The following is a 26,326-nucleotide window of genomic DNA, read 5'->3' as shown; positions in this document are numbered from 1 at the left end:
AAAACCTTCACCTGTAACACTGCAGTTTGACAACCTACAGAGAAAAACATCTCACAGTTACAGCAAAAATCATTCAGCTTTACTACACAACACGCACAATCTTTACATACAGTACACTGTCTGTGTGTGTGTGTGTGTGTGTGTGTGTGTGTGTGTACACCTCAGTTTCTCCAGTGTAGAAGTGTGGATTCTCCAGTCCAGCAGAGAGCAGCACTACTCCTGAATCCTGCAGGTAAATTCCACTCAGGTTCAGTTCTCTCAGACTGGGGGAATTTGAGCTGAGAACTGAGGAGAGAACTCTACAGTTTTCCTCTGTCAGATTACAGTCCCACAGACTGGAATAGAAATGATGAAATATCAGATCATTGATCTCAAACATAGCCAAAATAAAGCTAAAATTTAGCATATAACAGAAATGGGTGTGTTCCTCTCACACACACAAATCAGAGGACAGCATGCTACATCAGCACATTTACAGGAGCAGCAACATCTTTATTAAGACTTTTTTTTTTTTTTTTTTTAGAACACCATGAGCTTATATACATATTAGCTCTGCCTCTTCCTCACAACCTACTTTATTCAGCTCCTGGTCCAAGCGCTGGTCGTCTCCTGCTTGGACAACTGAAACTCTCTCCTCGCCGGCCTCCCAGCATCTGCCACCAGACCCGTTCAGCTCATCCAGAATGCTGCAGCCTGCCTGGTCTCCAACGTCCCTCGTTCCTCTCACACTACCCTTCTGCTTGCTACCTTTCACTGGCTGCCTGTCACAGCTCACGTCAAATTTAAGAAGTTGGTGCAAGCTTCCCAGGCAGTCAACGGGTCAGGTCCAGCATACCTCCAGAGTCTGATCTGACACAACACACCAACCAGATCCCTATGCTCTGCTGCTACTGGTCATCTGGCCCCTCCTCCTTTCTGCTCCTGCCCAGCCGACTCAAGACTGCTGCCTGTCCCGGCTCCCCATTGGTGGAATGACCTTCCCATTGAGGTCAGAACTGCTGACTCCCTGACCACCTTCAAATGGAGACTGAAGACCCACCTCTTCAGGCTGCATGTCTCCCCTGCTTCCCTGCCTACTTTATAATCACGTAGCTGTCTTAGCAGTCTTGACCAACCCAGGCTGTGTACTCTCTAGCCTGGTCATGATGACTTAGTCTTTGGGGTTTTATTTTTCTCCATTTACAGTGCTTTGCAAAAATCAAGACACTGGGGTTAACACCATTTGATTTGCACAACATGCCTACCACGTAAAGTGCTTTTACTTTTTTTTTTTACTTTTTTTTTAATTGTGACATAAGCAATAATTAAGATGTCTGTGAAGGTTCTCAGTCATCCAGGTCATCGTAATCCATAGGTGCTAAGGAAGGCAGCTGATCTTGCTTGAAATCTTTGAAGACATTTCACCTCTCATCCAAAAGGCTTTATCAGTTCTGTCTGACTAGTGGGCAGTTTTAGGTACTTATCCTCTAGTGGACCAAAAGCAACCCTAAGGAGAGTCATTGGGGTCACATGGGTCATTGACCCTCTCAGCCATCCTGTAGGTTGTTAGGGTCACAGGAGGCTGAGAGTGAACGGCGTTAACAGCCTAGAGGGTCAGTAGGGTAAGCTATGGGTCATTGGCTTTCTCTGCCATCAGAGAAATCCTACCCTTTAAGGATTTCAAGCAAGTCTAGTTGCCTTCTTCAGCACCTGCAGATTAGAAATAATCAAGATTAAAAAAAACCTCAGAAATCTGGAGTGTGCATAGGTACTTAACCCCCCCCCCCAAGTCAATACTTTGGAGAGCCACCTTTCACAGCAATTACAGCTGCAAGTCTCTTGGGGTATGTCTCTATTAGCTTAGCACATCTAGCCACTGGGATTTTTGCCCATTCCTCAAGGCAAAACTGCTCCAACTCCAAGTTAGATGGTTTGCGTTGGTGTCCAGCAAACTTCAGGTTCTGCCACAGATTCTCAATTAGATTGAGGTCTGGGCTTTGATTAGGCCATTTCAAGACATTTAAATATTTCCCTTTAAACCACTCCAGTGTAGCTTTAGCAGTACATTCCGGGTCATTGTCCTGCTGGAACGTGAACCTTTGTCCCAGTCTCAAACCTTCTTTCATATATTTGGGGAGTCTGCCAGATGCTGTTGGGCAAACTCCAAATGTGTTTTCTCCAGCAATTACTTTTTTCTGGCCACTCTTCCATAAAGCCCCACTCTGTGGAGTGCATGGTTTAAAGTGGTCCTATGGACAGATACTCCTATCTCCGCTTTGGATCATTGCAGCTTCTTCAGTGTTACCTTTGGTGTCTTTATTACAATTCTGATTAATGTGCTCCATGGAATATTCAAAGTTTTTTTTTTTTAATAACCCAGCCCTGATCCATACTACTTCATTTTGTCTCTCATATATTTGGAGTGCTCCTTAGTTTTCATGTTGCTTGCTTAGTCATGTTGCAGAGTCAGGGTCCTTCCAGAACAGGTTGATTTATACAGACATCATGTGACACTTTGTTTGCACACAGATGGATCTTAATCAACTAATTATATGACATATGAAGTGAATTGTCTGGACCAGCTCTTATTTAGGGGCTTCATATGAAAGGGGGTGAATACCTATGCACACTCCAGATTTCTGTTTTTCTTCTTAATTATTGTTTGTGTCACAATAAAACAACAATTTTCATCTTTAAAGTGGTAGGCATATTGTGTAAATCAAATCGTGCTAACCCTCCAAAAATCCATTTTAATCCCATCTTGTAATGCCACAAAACAGGCCAAACGCAAAGGGCGATGAATACTTTTGCAAGACACTGTATATTGGGATTTTAGAGAGACATATTCCTCAAGGCAATGTCTCTTCCTGGGAAGACCATGCGTATTTCAGCAGGACAATGCCAGGTCTCATTCTGCATGGGCTACAACAGTACGGCTTTGTAGGTACAGAGTGTATGTGCTTGACTGGCCTGCTTCCAGTCCAGATCTGTCTCCTATTGAAAATATATGGTGAATTATGAAGAGTAGAATCAGACAACCGCAACCACAACCTTTTGAGCAGCTGAAGACTTGTATCAAGCAAAAATGGACAAAAATTCCAATTACAAAACTGCAACAATGAGTACCCTCAGGCCCCATACGATTGAAAAGTGGTTTTAAAAGGAAAGGTGATGTAACACCTGTGTCTGTGCCAACTTTTTTTAGTGTGTTGCAGGCATCAAATTTTAACTTTGTTTATATTTCCAAAATTCAGGTAAGTTGGCCAGTAAATGTATTGAAAATCTTTTCTTTGTATGCTTTTCTCAGTTAAATAAAGGTTCATGTGAATTAACAAATGACAGATTTTTGTTATTATTGCATGTTTGAAAATATCCTAACTTTTCTGGAAATTGGGTTAGTATAAAAGCATGAAAAATGTTTTCCCTCTGTGAACAAAACGGACACTCTTGTGTGACCTAAGGGTTTAAAATGGAGATAAAAGAATTTACAGAGACAATATCATGTAAACTCCTCCACAGGAGGTCAGCAACTTTTTTGGTCAGTGGTGGTTTGCACAGTGCCCTCCATTGTGGTTTGATATCATTAAGACTAAGTACATTTTGCCATGCGGTGTTCACCCTTCCACTCAGGTTTACCTTGTAATAATCATAATTTATTAACTTGTATAGCGCAATTTATGTACAATGATCAAAAGCACTTTACAACATAAAAAATATAGATCAGTACAACCAATAATCCAAAAATACAATAGCTAAAAATATAATTAATCATACAATAAAAGATACATTGAAATAAAATAAAGTAGTACCACCAGAAATAATAAAATTCATAATAAAAATCAAAATGCAGCCATAAACAAATGTGTCTTCAACTTACATTTAAAAACACAAAGTGATTTAATTTCACAGAGACGGGGAGGAATGCTGTTCCATAAAGTTGGTGCAGCATACAGTGGTGCTTGAAAGTTTGTGAACCCTTTAGAATTTTCTATATTTTTGCATAAATATGACCTAAAACGTCATCAGATTTTCACACACGTCCTAAAAGTAGATAAAGAGAACCCAGTTAAACAAATGAGACAAATAATATTATACTTGGTCATATGTATTGAGGAAAATGATCCAATATTACATATCTGTGAGTGACAAAAGTATGTGAACCCCTAGGTTTAGCAGTTAATTTGAAAGTGAAAATAGAGTCAGGTGTTTTCAATCAATGGGATGACAATCAGGTGTGAGTGGGCACCCTGTTTTATTGAAAGGACAGGGATCTATCAAAGTCTGATCTTCACAACACATGTTTGTGGAAGTGTATCATGGAATGAACAAAGGAGATTTCTGAGGACCTCAGAAAAAGCATTGTTGATGCTCATCAGGCTGTAAAAGGCTACAAAACCATTTCTAAATAGTTTAGACTCCACCAATCCACAGTCAGACAGATTGTGTACAAATGGAGGAAATTCAAGACCATTGTTACCCTCCCCAGGAGTGGTCGACCAACAAAGATCACTCCAAGAGCAAGGCATGTAAGAGACCCTTTTCACGTGACGTCACGACAAACGCGGCCGCCATTTTGGACATGTACTACCAGTAGTTTACCACAGCCAGCATTGAGCAACGGCAGCAAAGAAAGTGTTTATTTTCATCAAGACTTCCATCATGCCACTATATTGTTGTGCACCTGGATGTAGTAACCATCAACAAACAAGGCAAGGGTTATCATTTTATCGGATCCCGGTAGATGCTGACCGACAGACAAGATGGATAGTGGCATACCAGCGCTTGTGTAGTGACCACTTTGTTGGAGGTAAGACGAATAAAATTAGCCAGAAAAAGCATTACATTGCTGTTAACATTCTGTGGCGGTGAGTGTGTAACTAAATAGGCTAAAATAACCCATTGTAACCTCTTTGTTCTTCTGTAGTAGCTATTAGCTAACGACATTAGCTAGCGTTGTGTTCCTTTGCTGTTGGTAGACTGTAGGACAGATCAGAGGCAGTGTCCTACAAACAGCGCTTAATTTGAAGGGGAGCAAGCCAGAGCACGCTCCGGAACCTCGGGCGTTGGCTCCGGCAGCTATTTACACTGGATCCTGTGATCCGACACCTCTTTTGACTATGTAACAAAAAAAAAAAATAATAATTAAATAAAAAAATGCAAGTTTATTTAGTGTTAATGTCTGATTTTTATATCTGTCTTGTTGGTGATTTCTCATGAAACGACATCCACAAAATATCTGCAGATGAACTTAATTTGCAGTGTTATTACAAAACATGCCCAGAAGCGCAGCGCCGCGCCCCCCTCCCCCCTCTTTTTTTCTGCACCGGAGCCGCTCATCCTCTGCGCTCCGGGACCTCCCACTTTACAAATTAAGCACTGCCTACAAATAAGTGTTCAAAACAAGAGGAACATGTATTTGTCTCTTAAATCCAGGCCGTTGCCTGTAATCTGTAACAACGGTTGGAGAAAGTAATGGCAAATAGTGATTGCACAAACCATAGAAGGGAAACTGTACACAGCGCCAGGGCAGTGTGATGGTATGTCTACTTTTAGATTTTGTTAGCTTATCAATGAACACACTCGTCACTCGACGAGCTTCACGTCTTTACAACGGATACTTAAATGTGTGTTAGGTATTATTGTTGCAGTCTAAGCAGTCATTGTAGCAGCTAGATGAGCAAGAACCGAAAGGGTCTGTGCCATAAACCGTTATTTCTGTACGGCGTTGCTAATGTGTCGTTACTGTTATTTCTCCCTCTGCTCGTCATGTAAATGCCCTACGTCACTGGATAGCGAAGGTGTTTTCTGCATCTCGCTCTTTTTTCTTGTATGTTCTCCGTTTGTCGCCTTCCTCGCATTCAAACCAATTCGAGCCGAAGTCCGCTACATGTCCAAAATGGTGGTTGCGTTTATGAAGGTCACGTGACTGAAAAGGGTCTATAGTCGGCGAGGTCACAAAGGACCCCAGGGTAACTTCTAAGCAACTGAAGGCCTCTCTCACATTGGCTAATGTTAATGTTCATGAGTCCACCATCAGGAGAACACTGAACAACAATGGTGTGCATGGCAGCGTTGCAAGGAGAAAGCCACTGCTCTCCAAAAATAACATTGCTGCTCGTCTGCAGTTTGCTAAAGATCATGCGGACAAGCCAGAAGGCTGTTGGAAAAATGTTTTGTGGACGGATGAGAGCAAAATAGAAAATTTTGGTTTAAATGAGAAGCGTTATGTTTGGAGAAAGGAAAACACTGCAATCCAGCATAAGAACCTTATCCCATCTGTGAAACATGGTGGTGGTAGTTATCATGGTTTGGGCCTCTTTTGCTGCATCTGGGCCAGGATGGCTTGCCAGCATTGATGGAACAATGAATTCTGAATTATACCAGAGAATTCTAAAGGAAAATGTCAGGACATCTGCCCATGAACTGAATCTCAAGAGAAGGTGGGTCATGCAGCAAGACAATGACCCAAAGCACACAAGTCGTTCTACCAAAGAATGGTTAAAGGTGAATAAAGTTAATGTTTTGGAATGGCCAAGTCAAAGTCCTGATCTTAATCCAATGGAAATGTTGTGGAAGGACCTGAAGTGAGCAGTTCATGTGAGGAAACCCACCAACATCCCAGAGTTGAAGCTGTTCTGTACGGAGGAATGTGCTAAAATTCCTCCATGCCGGTGTGCAGGACTGATCAACAGTTACCGGAAATGTTTAGCTTCAGTTATTGCTGCACATGGGGGTCACACCAGATACTGAAAGCAAAGGTTCACATACTTTTGCCACTTACAGATATGTACTATTGCATCATTTTCCTCAATACATCAATGACCAAGTATAATATTTTTGTCTCATTCGCTTAACTGGGTTCTCTTTATCTACTTTTAGGACTTGTGTGAAAATCTGATGATGTTTTAGGTCATATTAATGCAGAAATATAAAAAATCCTAAGGGGTTCACGAACTTTCAAGCACCACTGTGAGTAAAGGAACTAGCACTCTGTGTTTTACGCATGATTTCCCGAGGACCTTCTAACATTGAACTGTTATTAGGTCGTAAACAGTATGAGCTCTTTTGCTTTATACTAATTAGGTCATGAATGTATGATGGAGCCAGTCCATGAATAGCTTTAAGAGGAAGAACAAGAATCTTAAAAGAAATTCTATGCATAACAGGCAGCCAGTGAAGTTCATAAAATGCCGTAGTTATGTGAGAATACTCTGGTATGTCCATGATCAATCTTGCAGCAGCAGCATTCTGTACATGCTGTAACTTAGTGATCTGTACATTCGGAAGTCCACACATTAAACTATTACAGTAATCAAGACAAGATATAATAAAAGCAAGGACAAGTGTACACAGACTTTCCCAAGACAAATACTTCTTAATTCTCTTAATATCATGCAAATAAAAAATAAATGCACTGCCACATGCCTTTGTAATATGCATTGACACAGACATTTTATCATCAAAACAGACACCTAAATTCCAGGCACTGGTAACAGGACTAAGATGATTTTCACCGACACACAAACTACAATTCAGATCTCTCTTACTAAGATGGTACGTAGACCCAATCAGTAACACTTCAGTTTTGTCATCATTTAATAAGAGCCTGTCACTAGTCATCCACCTACGAATATCTGCAATACATACTCCCATTGCCCTCATTGCAGCATCTTGATTTATCTCACCATCTGGCTGAAAACTTAGGTAAATCTGAATATATAATCTGCAGAGCAATGGACTACCAGGAGATGTTTCTCTATAACATCAAATAGCCTTGACATGTAGACAATAAACAGAAGGGGTCCCAAACAGGAATCCTGAAGCACCCCGCATGCAAAGCTAAAATATCTAGACAGTATTCCCTGAATGGAAATCTGCTGAATTCTGTTTGACCAATATGCATTGAACCACCTTGTTAAGAAGATTTAACAGGCAAAAGACTACAGTTCTGCTTGCTAACTGGACCAGCCCCTGCCCGGCTGCCTCACTGGACAGGAATCCAGTGTAGACCATCCCAGAAGAAGTCCACTACCTGAGCCTGGGGTTTTGCTGAAAGATTTTGCTCATAGTCCCAAAGTTCATTTCCCCTTGCCTCTGCAATCCAAGAGGTGGCCACCACACCTGTCTAGGTCTGGAGCTGTGCTCAGCTGGGGAAAAATTTCCTTCTCTGCAAGACCGGTCTCATTGGCTTCATAGTCCTTCTGCTGAGCACGTTCCTCAGATGTTAGGGTGGACCTCCAGCGATGTAATAACTGATTGACAATAAGCAGAGATCACAGTCCCGTGCATGCTGCCAAGTCCTCTACCCATGATAGGTTTGTCCCTGTGATGTTTACCAGCTACTGGAGTGTTCCTATCCCTGAGGAATCCAGAACCCTGGACAATGTGGGAGTGGTCACACCAGAAATGTCCAAATGCCCACCATGAACCACGGGCTCTTCCAGCAGCCAGTGTAACATTCTACACTCATTTAAAAAATAAAAATCCATATTTTAAAAAGTCAATGATGAAAAAGTGTAAACCAGCAGTGTCCAGTGTTCTTGTGTCCATTAAAACAGAGTTCTGTTCAGCCCCAGTCCTCCCACCATGCATAGCACTCCATAGGCTGCTACTTTCCATACTACATTCATGGGTCCAGTGAGGAGTCTCTGGATGAACTGGAGGCAAAAACACACTTGAAGCTGATCAAATTCTCTTTTCTGGTCTTCTAAGATGCCTTCTAATTGCCCCCAGTTGAAACATCATTGATTTAACCTCGATGCTGCCTATTTCCCATAAATCTGTGCATTAGCCCCCAAAAGCAACAACAACAAAAAAAAAAAGATGGTGGACCAAACTTCATAGAAACTTGATTTTGTATACAAATATAATTTTTTTGGCTTTGTTTTTGCTTAGAAAAAAAGGTTAATGTGAAATAAACATTGTAACCCCACATTTATTTACATTTTTTGAATGGAAGCAAATAAATTAGCTTGATATGATTTGTGAGGCATCAGTTACCTAACTAGCTAGATCTTTGGTTTAGCTATACAGCATTACCATAAATGCTATCCTAAAAGGTCATTTGAACATCCTTAAAAGATGCCTCCAGCTGAAAGTCCTGCCTGACAAGATGCCTTTTTATTGTGGCTGTGAGGCAACAAGGCAGTAACCTTAATTTCAAATGCAGACAATGTGTCAAAGAAATATTAAGCGTGTGTGTGCACGCGTCAGAAAAAGGTTCCAGTATTATTTTTCCAGTGAACCGTTGAAGAAGATTTATTTTTCCTCAGAGTGTGTGTATTAGCTGTGTAAGCGTGAAGTACAAATGCTTATTTCTTAATAATTGTTTTCTTTTTAAAGGTTCATTTGACAATTATTAGTCCCCAGCTTCTACTTGTAACCCTTCCTGATAACAAAGAAACACTTTGATCTTGGGTTATCACATCACATCACATTATCTCTAGCCGCTTTATCCTTCTACAGGGTCGCAGGCAAGCTGGAGCCTATCCCAGCTGACTACGGGCGAAAGGCGGGTTACACCCTGGACAAGTCGCCAGGTCATCACAGGGCTGACACACATAGACCCAGACAACCATTCACACTCACATTCACACCTACGGTCAATTTAGAGTCACCAGTTAACCTAACCTGCATGTCTGTGGACTGTGGGGGAAACCGGAGCACCCGGAGGAAACCCACGCAGACACGGGGAGAACATGCAAACTCTGCACAGAAAGGCCCTCGCCGGCCGCAGGGCTCGAACCCGGACCTTCTTGCTGTGCGGCGACAGCGCTAACCACTACACCACTGTGCCACCCTGTCTTTCAAGAAATCTTCAAATAAATGTTTAAATAAATGATTAAATACAGCATTTGTGATTTATATTTGTATGGATTTATCCATGTCATGCTAATTATTTGTTTATTTTGGGCACAAAAAAAGTCACAAGAAGCTGCTTAGTGATTCTGAGCGAAATGGATTTGCAGGAAAGCCTGATTAATTGAGAGAGCTAATTGAAAGACTAACAAATGGTTTAGCCAATCATATTGAGAGACCAATGAAGAATGAGTGACGTACCACAGGAAATAGTTGAAATAACAGAAGCTGCTGCTCATGCAACAGCTTAGCTGGTTGGATTAGAGCACAATGAAGAAAGAACTACAGGGTTTGGGTTTTTGGCGTGCTGCCCTTGCAGAGTTGATAGGGACAACTGTGTTTGTCTTTTGTGGCATTTCTGCAGCAATTGGGAATGGGAACAGCAGCTATCCAGATCAGGAAGTAAAAGTAGCATTAGCATTTGGGCTAGCCATTGCTGTCTTAGTTCAAAGTTTGGGCCATATCAGTGGAGCCCACCTGAATCCAGCTGTCACACTTGCTATGTTGGTTAGCTGCCAGATTAGCATGTGCAGGGCATTGTGGTACATTCTGGCTCAGGTGACTGGGGCTGTGATTGCTAGTGGCATTGTTCTGGGAGTGAGACCATCAGTAGTAGATTCACTTGGGCTGAACAAGGTGAGTAACTCTATACTTAATCTGACTAGTGTCACTAGCTGTAACTTCAAGACACTGTACAGTAGTTCCATTGAATCAAATAGTAATTTGTCTGTGCTGCTCCCCCCCCCCCCCCCAAAAAAAAAAAGGGGGGTTGACCTTGGACAGGGTGGGTGTGGCTTTAAGTGCTCTTTCTAACTGCCCCAATTTTTCAATCACCTGGATTATTGAACAAACTAAACCAAGCTTTATAAACCTGTTATGGCAGCAGGGGTTTGGTTGAGGGTTACTTTTTCAACTGATTCCTTTTCCATCCACTGTTCAACCATACTCTTGTCACATCTGGCTTCATGCTAGCTAAGCCCCCCTGCCAATATTATTCCTTTAGCCTCTGTGGTAGTCTTGTTCAAAGTGCAACAGCAGACCACTAAAATTGCCTGATTAAGGTTTTTGCCTCTCTCAAAATGCTGGATCATTCCTTGTGAATGGTATGAGAGTTAACTGGCTACTAGTGTTTAAACATCCAGCCCAGAGTGTTGGGCAAGATATTCTTGTGACTAGCAAAATCCCAGTGGTTAAAACTAACTGTTCATTCTGCAGCTGAATGGTGTCAGTCCAGGACAAGGCTTTGGAATTGAGTTTCTCCTCACACTCCAACTGGTGCTATGTGTCCTAGCAACAGTGGATAAAAGGAGGGACAACATGGCTGGTTCAGCTCCATTTGCATGCGGGCTCTCTGTGGTTCTGGCTCACCTTGTAGGAGTAGGTCTTTGTTTTAGCTCAAAATGCTAATTTTTGGAAGCCTTCCATTTGAGGAATAGCCAGACACCTCACTGACCTAATCCAATTTGTCTAAACAGATTAGTTACACTGGATGTGGCATCAACCCTGCTCGATCTTTTGGCCCAGCTCTAGTCTCTGTGGAGTTTGAACACCACTGGGTGAGTGGCCTTGTTACTACAGAACTTGATCATATGAACTTGGGAAGATTTAACACTTGCTTAATGGGACTTCCTTTTTAAATATGGAATGTGGTGCATCTGCCATATTTTCCTATAAATGAGCTGTTGCTCTACAAATGGCAATGGAATAAGTGCATTAACATAATTGACTTGCAGCTTGACTGTCAGCTGCTGTTTTATAGAAAATCATCACCTGGATTGATTGGTCAGAGGAAAAGGCTTCAGATGCCTCTCTCCTTTATCCTGACTAAGATTAAGGCTGAATGAGAACATGTACAGAACCCAACACTTGGTGTGCTCCCTTTCCTTGTTCTCTCTAGGTGTTCTGGGCAGGGCCACTATGTGGTGGTGTTGTAGCTGCACTCCTCTATGACTTCATCCTGTTTCCTAAAGGTTCAGACTTTGTTGGCTGGCTCAAGGTTTTGTGCCATGGGACTGAAGTGTCAGGTGCAGAGAGTGAACCCCTCCTTGAGGATGGCGCTCCTGCCGCTCGGTGGGACAAATCATGATGGTGTTTCAATTCCATGTGTGATGTAACTTTTACAAATATATGTATACAATAAAGATGTACGTTTTCTAAATCTCTTTGAAGATGCATGTCTAATCTTTGTTTCTCTTGAGAAAAGTGGCATTTTATCTGCTTGCTTTTGTTTTAAACTTTGCTAAATTGTTGGGCCCTGTTTCTGTGGGTGGTTGGTAACAAAGCAGTGCACATTGAGCCTAATAAGCAAAGGCTATTGAGGTATTTCACCTGATGTCACAGGGTCACGTGATGCCCCGGTGTCTGCCATTTTGAACGTCAAGCTACATACTAATGCTGCAGACAGAGGGGAGAACCAGCTTGAAAAAAGTTAGACGCCTAGAATAGATTAATTTGTCCGTAAGCACTCTATAAATAACCATGGTGTTTGCTGCTTGTGCTGTGGGCTGCCACAACAGACAGGGACAGGGTGCAGGATGCTCCTTTTACCGGTTTCTAGTGATGGGAATTTCGGCTCTTTTTCGGGAGCTGGCTCTTTTGGCTCTTGCTATAAGGCGCTGGCTCTTTCGGCTCCCAAACGACTCCTGAGATTTTATTTTTGATTAATTGCTGGAGTTAACTAGTTAATTACATTATCTTTTATCAATAGGATGTTTTCCATTTTTATTTTTTAGTGTTTGTAGCCATTGTAAAGCTTTGTAAAATATAGCAGTGTAATGTTCTAGCTATAGAAAAACTTATTAATAAATTATTTTCTCACAAACATAATGCAAAACTGTTATTACCAATATAAAATACACAGCTGATTTTCCCCTCAGGTGCCTCACAGACTCCTCTCCCCTGCACTCCACAGCTTTAAGCATTACACCAATTTTCATATTTTCGCAGCTGTGAATGACATCAACCCCCCCCCCCCCCCCAACCAAAAAAAGTAGGTGTACACCATGCTACTTTTTTCCTTTGAATGGTAATAGACAACACAAAGACGCAATCGGACAGCAACTTTTTTTTGTGGAAGTCTCTCTGAGGCACCTAAGGACAAACTAATTCGGCTCCCACCGAAGAGCCGGCTCTTTGAACTGGATCGTTCGTGACTGACACATCACTACCGGTTTCCTACTGACCCAGACAAGAGGGCCAAATGGATTGCAGCTGTGAAGAGACAGGATTGGGAGCCAACAGAGTACTCCAGACTTTGCAGTGATCACTTCATTTCAGATTAGTTTATCAGTTAATGCAATTTTGGTAAAATATATAGCAAGAAGTAAATGGGTCAGTGTTAACCCATCTGAGCAGTGAAACAAGGCAGTGTTAATTTGTCTAGGGTTGCATGTAGCAGACATAAAACGTAATAACAAAGGCTAGAAAGAAACGGGACACAGAAATAAACAGGGCTCCATACCAAGGCTGGGTACAGTGTTTGTGATAAGACAGATCCAATTTAACACGAATCACAGCTTACTTTCTTGTTAAAATGTGCAAAGGTCTCCACCATCTCATACCGCCTTGCACTGAAGGACTTAAGCGCGCTGTCCAAAATGGCTGCATCACGTGACTTGGTCACGTGGGTGAAATACCTCAATTACTTGGCTGGTTAGAGGAAGTAGTTGGGGATGCAGCTTATCTGATTGAAGTGACTTGCAGTATGTAAATGGTCATGATCAGAGCTGTTGGACTACTCTAAATGCTAAGGAAGGGTGCTTCAGTTTCCTTTAGCATAGGGTTAATTGACTCCTTTTGGCAAGGAGGGAAGGTTCTTCAACTGTAGCAACATTTTTCAAGAGCTGTGCCAGTTCTCATTATACTCACTAGACTATGGTCTCCCTTGATCTTTATAAATCCATGTCTCTTTCCATTGGCATCCAGGAAAGTGGTTCAAAAAGGCTGTAGGATGGGGTCACAAGTCATGCATTTAAATGTCTTAAAGGTCTCTTGTGTTGACAGTCCTTGTTCCCCCTTGCAGTAAAACAATGCTTGGTTGTGAATGTTATGGTAGTGCTTTTGGTGGCACTGCATCTTTTGGGGAAAATGGAGGTCTCCAGCTGAATCGTTTACAGTACATCACCCTTCCTTTAACATGCACATGACAACTGTCTTTTTCCAGTTGGGATCTCAATATGCAATTATAAAGCAGTGTCTACAGCAATTCCTTTTTTTACACTGCTTCTCTCAACCTCAGTGTGTTCAGTCACCGTTTTGTATTATACAGTAAATAAAATTAGCAAGCTGTTCAGTTTTTAATCAAGTTGAAAACCTAGTGAAACCTTTAGAAGTGTTCTAACAAACTTCAACAATGACCTGTGAAATGTGGGGTAAAGAGATGAAAAATGCACTCACTGGGCACTTTATTAGGAACACCTACCTGCTGTTTTATACATCTAATCAGCCAATCTCTTAACAGCAACATGATTCATAATTGTGCAGATCCAACTCAAGAGCTTCAGTTAACGTCAAACATCAAAAATGGGGAGGGGAGTGTGATTGCTGTGATGTTCCCTTTGGAATGGGTTTTTGGTGCCAGATGGACTGGTTTGAGTATTTCACAAACTGCTGATCTCCCTGGGGTTTTCACACAAGTTTCTAGAGTTTACATGGAATAGTGTGAAAAAACGGAGCAAATGCCTTTGTAGATAAGAAGTCAGAGGAAAATGGCCAGGCTACATTTTCCCCCAAAACAACATAAGCACAAAGATCTTTGTTAAATGGTAGAGTGAGCAGCACAATGAACACTCTCTCCTAGTTAAGATGCTCTTGGCTTTGAGACTTTTGGGAAACCCCCTAGATTGGTTCAAGCTGCCAGGAAGGAAATAGAAGGTGCCACCTTTGTCACATGCATGTACACGAGCAGAGTTAAATTAGTCTTCTGCGTTTAACCCGTCTGAAGCAGTGCACGCATGCGTATGCAGAGCAGTGGGCAGCCATGCTACAGCACCTGGGGAGCAGTTGGGGGTAAGGTGCCTTGCCCAAGGGCACTTCAGCCCACGGCCACCCCACGTTAACCTTACCGCTGTTGGTAACTCGCCAGCGCCCCCTATAACGATCCCACAATTTCCTTGCGCGCTCCACCCGGATGTGACGTGAAGTGGAACTGCTTTAACTGTATCGAGAGCGCCTCGATTCGTCCTCTCGTGTTCTGACTACTGGAGTGGTCGGATGGACTGTAGGCACGCTCGCCTACAGTGTTGAGACTAACCGCTATTGTCTGAGAACAGCCTGTTCAAATTAGTTTCGGCCGAACTTTTGAACGACCCGCTAAGTTTCAGCGATATAGTGGTTTTGATTCTAAACCTTTGCAAAGTTTAACTACAGTTAAGTAGTTTTCCACGCTAAGAGGCATTTGCGGATAGCTTCGCTCCTCTCAGCCTTTTTCTCGTCGACGCATCACCGGAGGTTTCTCCTGAAGCACCGTGGGCCAGCTAGGCCTCCATCTCCCTGCTTCGTTAGCCGCGGTTGGACGCAACTCGCCGCTAACCTCCTCTCCTCGGACCGCGACCCTCAGCGCGGACATCGGAGAAAGAACTTCCATCGCATTGAGTAGGCACTTGGGCAAAATGTTTAATTTGTAGCTTATTCAGATGGTTGTTAGGGTCATGTTTAAGCTTTGAGCTATTTAGCATACCCGCTCAGACACGGAAGGTGTTTGTTTGTTTTTATTGTTTGTTTTGGTTCTGTTTTTTTCTTTGAACTTGTTAGACAGGGTATCTTGCATGATATCTTTCCTTAACTCCATTGCTAGCTTCCCTATCTGATTAGCAGCGCAGCGACAAGTTTGTTATTTTAAGCTCCGAGGCTAGACCGCTACAAGGCCTAGTTCTCTCCATCCAACACCTATTATACACACACATACACTCTCTCTCTCTCTCGCGTTGAGTTCTTTGCCTAGATAGTCTGTTGGAAATTGTTGTTAAGTGCAGTGTTTGGATCCAGCTGTAGCGTGGTCAGATTCTCCTTAGCAACTTATTGCTAGCTACCTCAGGGTGATACGCTAGCTGGTAGGCTTGTGTTCTCGACTAGGCCTGTCGGCGCCATATTTCCCGACGCCGTTTTGTTACCTCCCTCATTGAGTTACCTGTGATACGACACCTAGGCACTGACCGCCATTTTGTTTAAGCATTGCCAGAGTGGCTAGTCATTAGCATCTGCCCACAGATACCTACACAAAGCACACATTAGCCACAGAGCTAATCCTTTGTTCTATTTAGCTAACATTCCTTTGTTTTAGCTAACATTCCTTTGTTTTAGCTAACATTCCTTTGTTTTAGCTAACGACAAGCTAGGTCACACACACACACACCTCCACACACACACGCACACACAAGGGATTCTCTTCTTCTATCTCTTTCTCTCTCTCTTTCCCTCAACTTTATAGTCCAAGTGTAATTGTTCCATTGTTTTGTCTTGTTATTACCTTTGCCGACATTGAATGTATTTTGAGATTATTATTATTATTAGTGAGTAGTAGACAAATAAAAGCTAATAAAATTGAATTGCATTTTACTTGTTCCTGTTGTTTATTCACAAGGTCAACTATTTAGAACTCCTTTTTCCTTCAGAATTTAGCTTTTGTATACAACTGGGTTTCCCATCTAATACAGAGCTAACCTAATCAACACCTAGTATTAATTTCCTTTAAGGTAATTAATACATTTCGAACAAAATGTCGCGTTCCCCATCAAGGGAGTCAGAAGGGCCCCTCCTCTCTCTCTTCGACGTTGTAGGCGATTTAGGCCAAGTCCCGGAGGATAGGAGAAATTACTTCTGTGATCTGGACCAAAAGGCTCGCTTTGATGAAATACACATAGCCGTTAGGGAACTTAAGGAGCGTACTATGACTCTCCCAGAAGGGCTACCCAAATTGTTCATGATCTACTATAAGGAAATGGAACATGTGTGTATGACCCTCGAACAAGAGAAAAGAACACTAAAACGACAACTGGCCGAAGCTCAAAGGAGAGCAGAAAGCGCGGAGAGTAGCCTCGTGGGCCTGAGAGCCACACAAGATGAACTAAAGCGCGAAATAGAATACCTCAGAGAAGAAGTGACGCAAGCACGTCGCTCAGATGAGGGATCGGCCAAACCCTCCCAAGAACAGAGTTCCGCTCTGGAGGAGGAAGAACCTGAGCTTAGAACGGTAGATCAGACACCGCACTCAAGCTCAACTCGCGTGAAAGTCGCGCGGTCGCCACCTCGTGGCACTGGGAGTTTTTACTTTACTCCCCACTACACCCCCTCGCGCTTCAATATCGCTGCAGCCTCTAGCCCGCAGAAAACGCCGCGCTACGTACCCTCAGACTCCTCTGACGGAGAGGCCGCCTACAAGCCGAAACGCAGACATAGGCGATATGAGAGCAGCTCAAATAGCGAAGACAGCGAGGACCCCTACGGGTCAAAATCAAAACGCCTCGTCGCAGAACGCAAAACTAGGATCCGCCAAATCGACGTCCTTGCGAAAGACATAGAGCGTTTTGAGCCGGAAAATCATAGACACCGAAGCGTTAATGATTATTTCCGGGAAATCGAGCGTAGCCTCCTGGACCTGCCAGAGGCTACGTCGCATGAAAAGGCCAGACTAGTCTGGAAAACTTTAGGTAGTGGCGTACGAGCATTCGTTGAGACCCTACCGCAGTCAGTCCTCGACAACTACAAGAAAATACGTAAGTACTTGAAAGAGGAATACTCGTTGTACGAGGACGAGACTGCTGCGACGATGGGTGCCATTCTGATCAGACAGAAACGAAGCGAACACCCTCGCGAGTACTACCGTCGGCTCCGCGCAGCGTACTTTCAGGGCAGAAGCGAGCCCGGGCTAGAGGAAGATCGCAACTTCAAGTCCCTCTTCCTCCATAACCTTCACCCGTGCATCCGTAACCAAGTAACACTCGCGTGTCGCCAGCGCCCCCATACTATGAGAGAAATGCGTCGCACCGCACAACTAACGTGGGAGACGTTCGTCCGACCCACAGACCGCCACGAGGACGATCCCAGAGTCCTCAGCCTATATGAGCAGGAAGGTCAGTCCTTAGGCCTAGAAGGGGGTGAAGCCCCAAACCGCGGGCCCCCTTGGGCGAACCCAAACCCCGGCCACCAGACGTCGAGTCAACCCAAAGGTAACTGGAAAGTTCGACAAGCTGGAGCCAAGGGGGAACAGGGCCCCAACGCCCACGGGCAAGGTAACCGCAAACCTGGCAGTCACAGCCCTAAATCTCAGAATAGCGGACAGTCAAGGCCCCATCGCAACTCCTCTCGAAGGGAGCGGAGCCCTAAGCTAGCTACCGCTAAACAAGCCAACCAAGAGCCGCTTGGGATGGCAGAACTGAGGGCTGAATTAGCACGGATTAAACAAGCCAACCAAGAGCCGCTTGGGATGGCAGAACTGAGGACTGAATTAGCACGAGTTAAACAACTGCTGAGCAATAAGAACAGGAAGGGTAAGCCGAGCAAGGACAGGGACGAACCGTCAGCATGACTAGGCCGGGACCCATCCCCACCACCACCGCATGTCTACCTCGTGGGGTGGGGAAAGGACCCCTGCCCAATAGGCAGCGATGAGTTGAAACCACCCCCCCCCCGGTAGTGAAGCCTGACCCGCAGGATGCACCCCTGACGCAGTTTCTTGGAGATTTGGTTAGGAAAGGCAACGCCAAGCGTATCTATACCCCAGTGGTGGTAGAAGGCAACGTTTCCCTCCAAGCTCTCTTGGATACCGGGTCAGAAATCACCCTGATGTGTTCCAAAGTCTTTGCAGAGGTTTCTGATGCGCGGCGCGCGCAAGGTAGACCCATCAGAACCGAACGTTGTGACGTCAACTTGGTTAGCTTCACCCAGAATCAAGCACCAGTAACAACCATTGCATGGTTAGAACTCACCTTCCAGGGCATGTCCATCACTCACCCCACTTACATCTGCTCTGTTGGGGTAGAACCGTTCCTCATTGGCCAAGACCTACTGGATAGGCTAGCGCCCCTCATTGACTGTCGTCGTGGGCAACTGTGGGCCCAGGTCGCGTCCCCACAGACCCCAGATCCTCGTCGTCATGATCGAGCCTGTTGCGATGAAGTTAGTGTGGAGGCTACTCCACCGATAGCTGAGTCAGGGCAGGTCCCCGAGAGCCTCGAGACCACTCCGCTCCACCCTGAGCCGAGTCAAGACGCACCAAACTCAACCGACACTCTTCTCAACCGCAACGCGCTTGATGGCCACCCGTCTTTCCTTTGCTTTCTTGGCAAATCTGCCCCAACCAGGTACTACCCCTGGATATCTGGCAACATTACTGTCAACGGCGTCACGGCACCTGCCGTCAGGTTAGCGCTTTGGTCAGAGAAGTCAGCCATCAGCCAAACGTGGTTCGACATAGTGCGTCAGAGCACTCCTTCCCCTGTCTTTGTGCAGAAGAGCCACCGGCTACTGTCAGCCGAACAACCCCAGAGCCCCATCAAAGCCACGGGCGTCTGCGCCGTGTCGCTTGCCATCGGTCAGAGAGAATTCCTTCATTTCTTGAGTGTCATCCCCGGACTTCCTGACCCACTGGTCATTGGGGCAGACATCTTGGTCAGACTGGGAGCCCAACTGGACCTAGTCAACCGGGTCATCTGGACCCAAGCCGATGCTGCTAAGCACCCGTTCCAAGCTGACCCGGAACAAATGCGGTCAGGACAAACGATTCCCCAAGCCTGCCATGTCGCTAGCGAATTTGACATTGTCATTCCCTCTAGGACTGCTGGTTCCCCTCTTAAGCTGGTCATCATGAAAGACCAACAGTTTCGTAGCTCCCAGGCGTTCTTCCAGCCTCTCAGATTCTTCATGGAGCTTGACTTAGCCGTGTGTGGGACTCCGCTGCTTGAAGTGAGTCATCGTTCCACTTACCTCCTGGTTCAAAACTCCACGCGGGACGCCATCACGATCCCCGCCCGTCGGCCTTTAGGCCTTCTGATAGACCAGGCATTCCATGACTTTGAACTCACCATTCCAGTCATTGGTGAGCTGCCAACGCCGGACACTCATTCCGATCCAGTGGAACCTCCCTGGATCACTCTTCCTTTCCACATGATCCGCGTCGAACCTCACGACATGCTTCGCGACGAGCGCATAGTCATGACCAAAACTAACACCCCGAAACACATGCTGGTGTACGCTCTTGCCACGCAATCGAGCAACGACACCCCTGCAACTGAGGTCGTCAATTCAGCTCTAGGTGAACCGTACCCAGGCTTCGAACAAGAAGTTCAACAACAGCTGGTGAAAGCTGACAGCCTGACCACGGACGCCCAGAGACGACAGCTCCATGAACTGTTCTACGACTTCAAGGCGATCTGGGCGCGAGATTCCAATGACTGCGGAGTCACGGACATCCACACCGTCCGAATCCCAACAGATCCGAACGCTCCACCGACGTTCGTGCGGCAATACAAAATCCCGTTAGCCGCATACGACTCAATACAAGAAACACTGGACACTCTGCTGGAAAAGCAGATCATTCGCGAGTGTAACTCGACTTACAACTCCCCCTTGTGGCCGGTGCTGAAACCGAACGGCAAGTGGCGTCTCACCATTGACTATAGGCAGCTGAACAAGCAAGTGCCCTTGTCAAGATGGCCCATGATCCATCTGGATCAAGAACTTGCCAAGGTGAAGGGTGCAAAGTTCTTCTCCACTGCCGACGTGGCGAGTGGATTCTGGACCATGCGCGTGGATCCAGCTGACCAACACAAGCTGGCCTTTTCCTTTGGGAACCGCCAGCTAACTTTCAACCGATGTCCGTTCGGCTACGCGAACTCCCCCGCTGAATTCAACAACATCTTGCATAAGGCAATGAGCGATGCCGCAGCTCGTGGCAACTTGATCTATGTCGATGACATCCTCATTAGGTCACAGACTTTTGATGCACACCTCGAAGAGATACGCCATGTTCTGTCTCAGCTGTCCAGAGCAGGAGCGAAGCTCTCTGTCACCAAAGGGCAGTGGTGTCGCACCAAAGTCGAATACGTTGGACTGTGCGTCGGGCCAGAGGGCATTGAACCCCAGTTGGGGAGGGTGCGGGCTATCCAAGACATCAAAGCCCCATCCAACGTACCCGAACTCAGGAGCTTCTTAGGGGTCTGCAACTACTCCCGACAGTTCATCGAGGACTACGCGGAGATAGCACGACCGCTCACCGAGCTCCTCCGGAAGGATAAACCCTTCCAGTGGAGTGACCCTCAAGAATTCGCGTTCAAGAGCATGAAGCAGAAGCTCTGCTCCGCTCCCTGCCTCGCGTATCCCGACAAAGACAAACCGTTCTTCTTGGAGGCTAGTTTCTCCACCCACTGCCTGAGCGCTGCACTGTCACAGCAGCATGACAAAGATCGCCGTGTCGTAGCATACGCCAGTCGGCCCCTCAGTGCTGTGGAGTTTAAATTTTCAGACTGCGAAAAAGCCCTGCTGGCCACGGTCTGGGCCGTTGAACACTTTCGCAGTTACATTGGTGGCCAGAAGGTGGTGATAGAGACCAATCATCAACCGGTCTCGTTCTTGAACAGCCAGAGGCTGAGAGAGGGAAGAGTTTCGAACAGTCGCATCGCAGCTTGGATGATGGCATTACAGGGCTACGACGTCGAGGTGAAGTACGCCCAGAACCACAAGATGGCGCTTGGCCGAGGGCTGGCGGAATGCCAGCATTGCGACTGCGAGAATAGTCCAGATCAAACCGAACTAACAACCGTACCTGCTCTCCCCTCCGACCACCACTACTATGACGAGAACGTCTGCAAAGACCTCCCCACCGCTTACATAGATGGATGCTCATTCCATCATGAACGCAAAGTGCAAGCCGGTGTCGGTATCGTATGGGCGAACGGCCCTATACAAGGGAAATACCAACATCGACTCGGGGCTAAGACTAGCCAATATGCGGAGGTAGCAGCCGTGCTCATCGTCCTGCAACAAGCTGCCCGTGAGAACATCAAGCGGTTAGTCCTCTGCTCTGATTCAAATTATGCCAGGCATAGCTTCGTCTCACACTTTCCCTTGTGGAAGGTGAAGGACATGAAAAACGCAAGGGGCAAGGAAGTGAAACACTCCGAACTCTTCCTAGCATGCGATCAACTCGTAACCGAACAGGGAATGTGCGTCTACTGGAAGAAGGTGAAGGGACATTCTCAAGTCCCAGGACCTGACAAAGTCGGTAACGATGAGGCAGATGGCCTCGCCAAAGCGGGAGCCGTAGACGGCCCCCTTTGGGAATTCCAGCCGTCCTGGCTTCCCGAGACGCCACACCATAACGTAACCGCGATTACTCGCCGACAGGCTAGAGCAGGTCAAACTGACGCAGTACCCCAAGCAGGAACAGTGCAACTCGGCCGACTGCCCCAGGATGCCGACCTGGTGTCCATGCAGGAAAGGGATCCCGTGATCCACCAAATCCGTAAGTTCCTTGCGGACCCCGTGGCGTCCCCAATTTCCCCACAAGAGTTGCAACAGTCCCGAGACTTAAATCACCTTCACAATCTCAAAAACGGCTTAAAACTCGAGAAAGGACTCCTGGCGTACACACCACGCAACCAGGGACCTCCCCGGTGGGTCGTGCCCACAGATCATAGGGGGGTCATGTTGCAGTACGCTCACGACAGCCCGTGCGGGGGCCATAGGAACGCTCAGGCGACCTACCAGACACTCCAACAGATTGTCTATTGGCCCTTCATGATTCAGGACGTTACCGAGTATGTCAAAGGGTGCTTGATTTGCTGCCAATTCCGACCAGCCCAACCATTGAACCGCGCCCCACTGCAAAGCAAAGGCATCTCATTCCCCTGGTCTAATCTCCAGATAGACTGGGTCGGACCGGTGCCGAAATCGGCTCGAGGTAATAAGTACCTCCTGACCGTCACTTGCGCGTTCACGAAGTGGGTGGAATGCTTGCCCGCCCCGAACGAAACCGCAGAGACCACCGCTCTCCTTCTTATGAACCATGTGTTCAGCCGTTGGGGCTTGCCCCTATCCATTGATTCCGACCGAGGTACTCATTTCACCGCAGAGGTCATGAGAGTGTTGTGGGAGATGCTCGGAGTCGAGGCAAAATTCCACATCGCGTATCATCCTCAGTCTTCCGGTCAGGTCGAACGCGCCAACCAAACCATCGTGAGCATGCTTCGCAAGTATGTGAGTCACCATGGCAAAGATTGGGACATCAAACTCCCTCTGGTGCTGATGGCCATTCGGTCCACTCCTCACCGCACCACCGGAGTCACCCCGTTCGAAATGATGACTGGCCGTGAAATGGTTCTTCCCTTACACCTCCTCTACCGACCAGAGGACCTAAGCGTTGCCACTGCGTACACCGCACACCAGTACGTCACCGACTTGCAACGCCACTTGCAGGCCACGTTTGCGTGGGCCCAGGAACACCTCGAAAAGAGTGCGAAAGGACAGAAAGCTTACTACGACAGAAAGGCGACACACCGTGAGTACGAAGTAGGCGACAGAGTCCTATACTTCAATTTCACCAAACCGGTAGGAGTAGCCAGAAAATTCTTACCCCGTTGGTCCGGTCCTTTCGAAATCGTCGGTAAACTGTCCCCCGTCGCCTACCGCATCAAAACTTCGAAGCCCAGCCAGGCGCCTTCGTATAGATGGGTCCATAGCAACCAAATAAAGCTCTTTGAGCAGTCCACACTCCATAGGGGGGTGGACAAACAATAAGTTATAGCCTCCCCAACTTAGTTGCATGCCTCTCAATCCATAAGCGTGCATCTATAAGTAACCACCCTTGTTACCACTCAACAGGAGGAGCTGCAGGGCCTAGGCAAAACCCTGCAGGGAACCATACTAACCGTTAACATGCATTCTACATTAATCAAGAACACAGTACATGCCGTAGACAGGCTAGCGACAATCATGAGAAGCGAAGTCAAGTATGTCCGAGTAATCCGAGACCTAATGCAGGACCTGATGAGAGAAGTAAGTAGCTCTCTCAGCACCCTGAGTGGAGGTAAAATCCCACCATATTTGATACCCCTCAGCATGGTTGACAGCATACTCCGATCTACTACCACGACTAACGTTTACTCATCACAGATTCATCTGGCTTATAGTCTTGGCAGTGCTATCCCCATTTTTGTGAACCCTCAAAACCTAGAAATAGGCTTCATCCTCAATCTCCCCGTTATTGAACGGCAAAACATATACAGAATCAAATCTGTCCTTAATGTAGGTTTCTGGAACAATGACGTACACGTACGTTTGCAGACACCTCCCACCATAGCCTATCACGATGACAACCCCTCTATCTACCTCGTCCCTAACTTAGACATGTGCACCTCTACCAAAGATATCCACTGGGTCTGCCCCAGCAATCCCTTTATCCGAGACACCACAGACCGTCTCTGTGGATTGACAAAAGTCCCCGAGCAGAAGTGTGCAGGCAAATTGTCTATTAAAGATGAAGGAATAGGAACTAGAGTAGAAAGAGCTGGTAATCGGTGGCTAATCAACACTCCCCAAACTGAGATTCTGGTATCATATGATCAACATAACACTGCCACTAGAATGAAGATCCCTAACGAAACCTCTCTCCTAAGTGTCCCACTAGGAGCCACTGTTCACGTGGGTGACATCACCCTCCATCACCTTAGCGCTGACCAGTATGAGACCGAGATAGAAATGCCCGATGCCTTCCCAGGTCACGAACTTGAGATAAACTCCACCCTCCAAGCACAACTACTGCTGGAAGGGACCAAAACCGTGCAATTCAATCTTAAGCCCACTGGCATCGCTACCACTTTCTTGAATAACCGCGCAAACCCTTCGTCCGATCAAGGATCTTTAATAAGCCGAATTGCGCTGGGATTTCTAGCTAGCGGTTGGGTTATCACAGTCTTCATAGCCATCACTCTACATAGGTACATACTGACACTACACCGCAAACTGGACAAAACGATCTACGCACCTGAGAAATTAGATCGTGGCATTGTCCGATTCTCCATCAGGCCTAAGGCCTCCACTAACTTTCTTGAAGAGTAGGCTTGCTAACATGCTAACTAACCCCTCTTTTCCATTTTCCTTTATGGAGTTTTGATTATTTTTTTTGTTTGCTGTGTGAAATATTGTATGTAGAAGGTAGTTAAGTAGCCATAGTGTAATTGTTTTCATGTCCAAGTGCCTATGCTTTCATGCCCAAGTGCCTATGCATCTTATGGACTGTATGAAATGAATTGAACTGTTGAACTGTGTCTGAAAGACTTTTCACAGAAAGGACCCTTGGAACTACCTCATTGTGGAACTACCTCATTGTGGAACTACCTCATTGTGGATTACTAGGGACCGTGGGTCGCAGACTAAACACCATGTGCCCATAGGGTATCACTCCTTTCAGCGCCTATGGCCAAGGGGGGAATGTTGGTAACTCGCCAGCGCCCCCTATAACGATCCCACAATTTCCTTGCGCGCTCCACCCGGATGTGACGTGAAGTGGAACTGCTTTAACTGTATCGAGAGCGCCTCGATTCGTCCTCTCGTGTTCTGACTACTGGAGTGGTCGGACGGACTGTAGGCACGCTCGCCTACAGTGTTGAGACTAACCGCTATTGTCTGAGAACAGCCTGTTCAAATTAGTTTCGGCCGAACTTTTGAACGACCCGCTAAGTTTCAGCGATATAGTGGTTTTGATTCTAAACCTTTGCAAAGTTTAACTACAGTTAAGTAGTTTTCCACGCTAAGAGGCATTTGCGGACAGCTTCGCTCCTCTCAGCCTTTTTCTCGTCGACGCATCACCGGAGGTTTCTCCTGAAGCACCGTGGGCCAGCTAGGCCTCCATCTCCCTGCTTCGTTAGCCGCGGTTGGACGCAACTCGCCGCTAACCTCCTCTCCTCGGACCGCGACCCTCAGCGCGGACATCGGAGAAAGAACTTCCATCGCATTGAGTAGGCACTTGGGCAAAATTTTTAATTTGTAGCTTATTCAGATGGTTGTTAGGGTCATGTTTAAGCTTTGAGCTATTTAGCATACCCGCTCAGACACGGAAGGTGTTTGTTTGTTTTTATTGTTTGTTTTGGTTATGTTTTTTTCTTTGAACTTGTTAGACAGGGTATCTTGCATGATATCTTTCTTTAACTCCATTGCTAGCTTCCCTATCTGATTAGCAGCGCAGCGACAAGTTTGTTATTTTAAGCTCCGAGGCTAGACCGCTACAAGGCCTAGTTCTCTCCATCCAACACCTATTATACACACACATACACTCTCTCTCTCTCTCTCTCTCTCTCTCTCTCTCTCTCTCTCTCGCGTTGAGTTCTTTGCCTAGATAGTCTGTTGGAAATTGTTGTTAAGTGCAGTGTTTGGATCCAGCTGTAGCGTGGTCAGATTCTCCTTAGCAACTTATTGCTAGCTACCTCAGGGTGATACGCTAGCTGGTAGGCTTGTGTTCTCGACTAGGCCTGTCGGCGCCATATTTCCCGACGCCATT

At 45.9% G+C, this 26,326-nt stretch overlaps 1 protein-coding gene across 1 annotated transcript; it reads left to right on the top strand.

Annotated features, from left to right (window-relative positions):
• Nucleotides 1-10,107: 10,107 nt before the first annotated feature.
• Nucleotides 10,108-11,923, top strand: LOC132887181 (aquaporin-1-like). The gene is made up of 4 exons (XM_060922655.1): nucleotides 10,108-10,473; nucleotides 11,053-11,214; nucleotides 11,313-11,393; nucleotides 11,735-11,923. Exons 1-4 carry the CDS (start codon nucleotides 10,108-10,110, stop codon nucleotides 11,921-11,923), a joined length of 798 nt encoding a protein of 265 aa, XP_060778638.1.
• Nucleotides 11,924-26,326: the final 14,403 nt, after the last annotated feature.

This window comes from Neoarius graeffei, chromosome 5 (assembly GCF_027579695.1).
Source record: "Neoarius graeffei isolate fNeoGra1 chromosome 5, fNeoGra1.pri, whole genome shotgun sequence".
Taxonomy (NCBI): domain Eukaryota; kingdom Metazoa; phylum Chordata; class Actinopteri; order Siluriformes; family Ariidae; genus Neoarius; species Neoarius graeffei.
Note: the sequence above shows the minus strand (reverse complement) of the source record. Positions and strands in the feature narration are given on the sequence as shown.

What these genes read in the sequence shown, in the direction of transcription:
- LOC132887181 (XM_060922655.1), top strand. Translation starts at nt 10,108, where the DNA reads ATGAAGAAAGAACTACAGGGTTTGGGTTTTTGGCGTGCTGCCCTTGCA. An exon ending in ATTCACTTGGGCTGAACAAG is followed by an intron (nt 10,474 to 11,052) that starts GTGAGTAACTCT and finishes TTCATTCTGCAG; the next exon opens with CTGAATGGTGTCAGTCCAGG. An exon ending in TTCTGGCTCACCTTGTAGGA is followed by an intron (nt 11,215 to 11,312) that starts GTAGGTCTTTGT and finishes TTGTCTAAACAG; the next exon opens with ATTAGTTACACTGGATGTGG.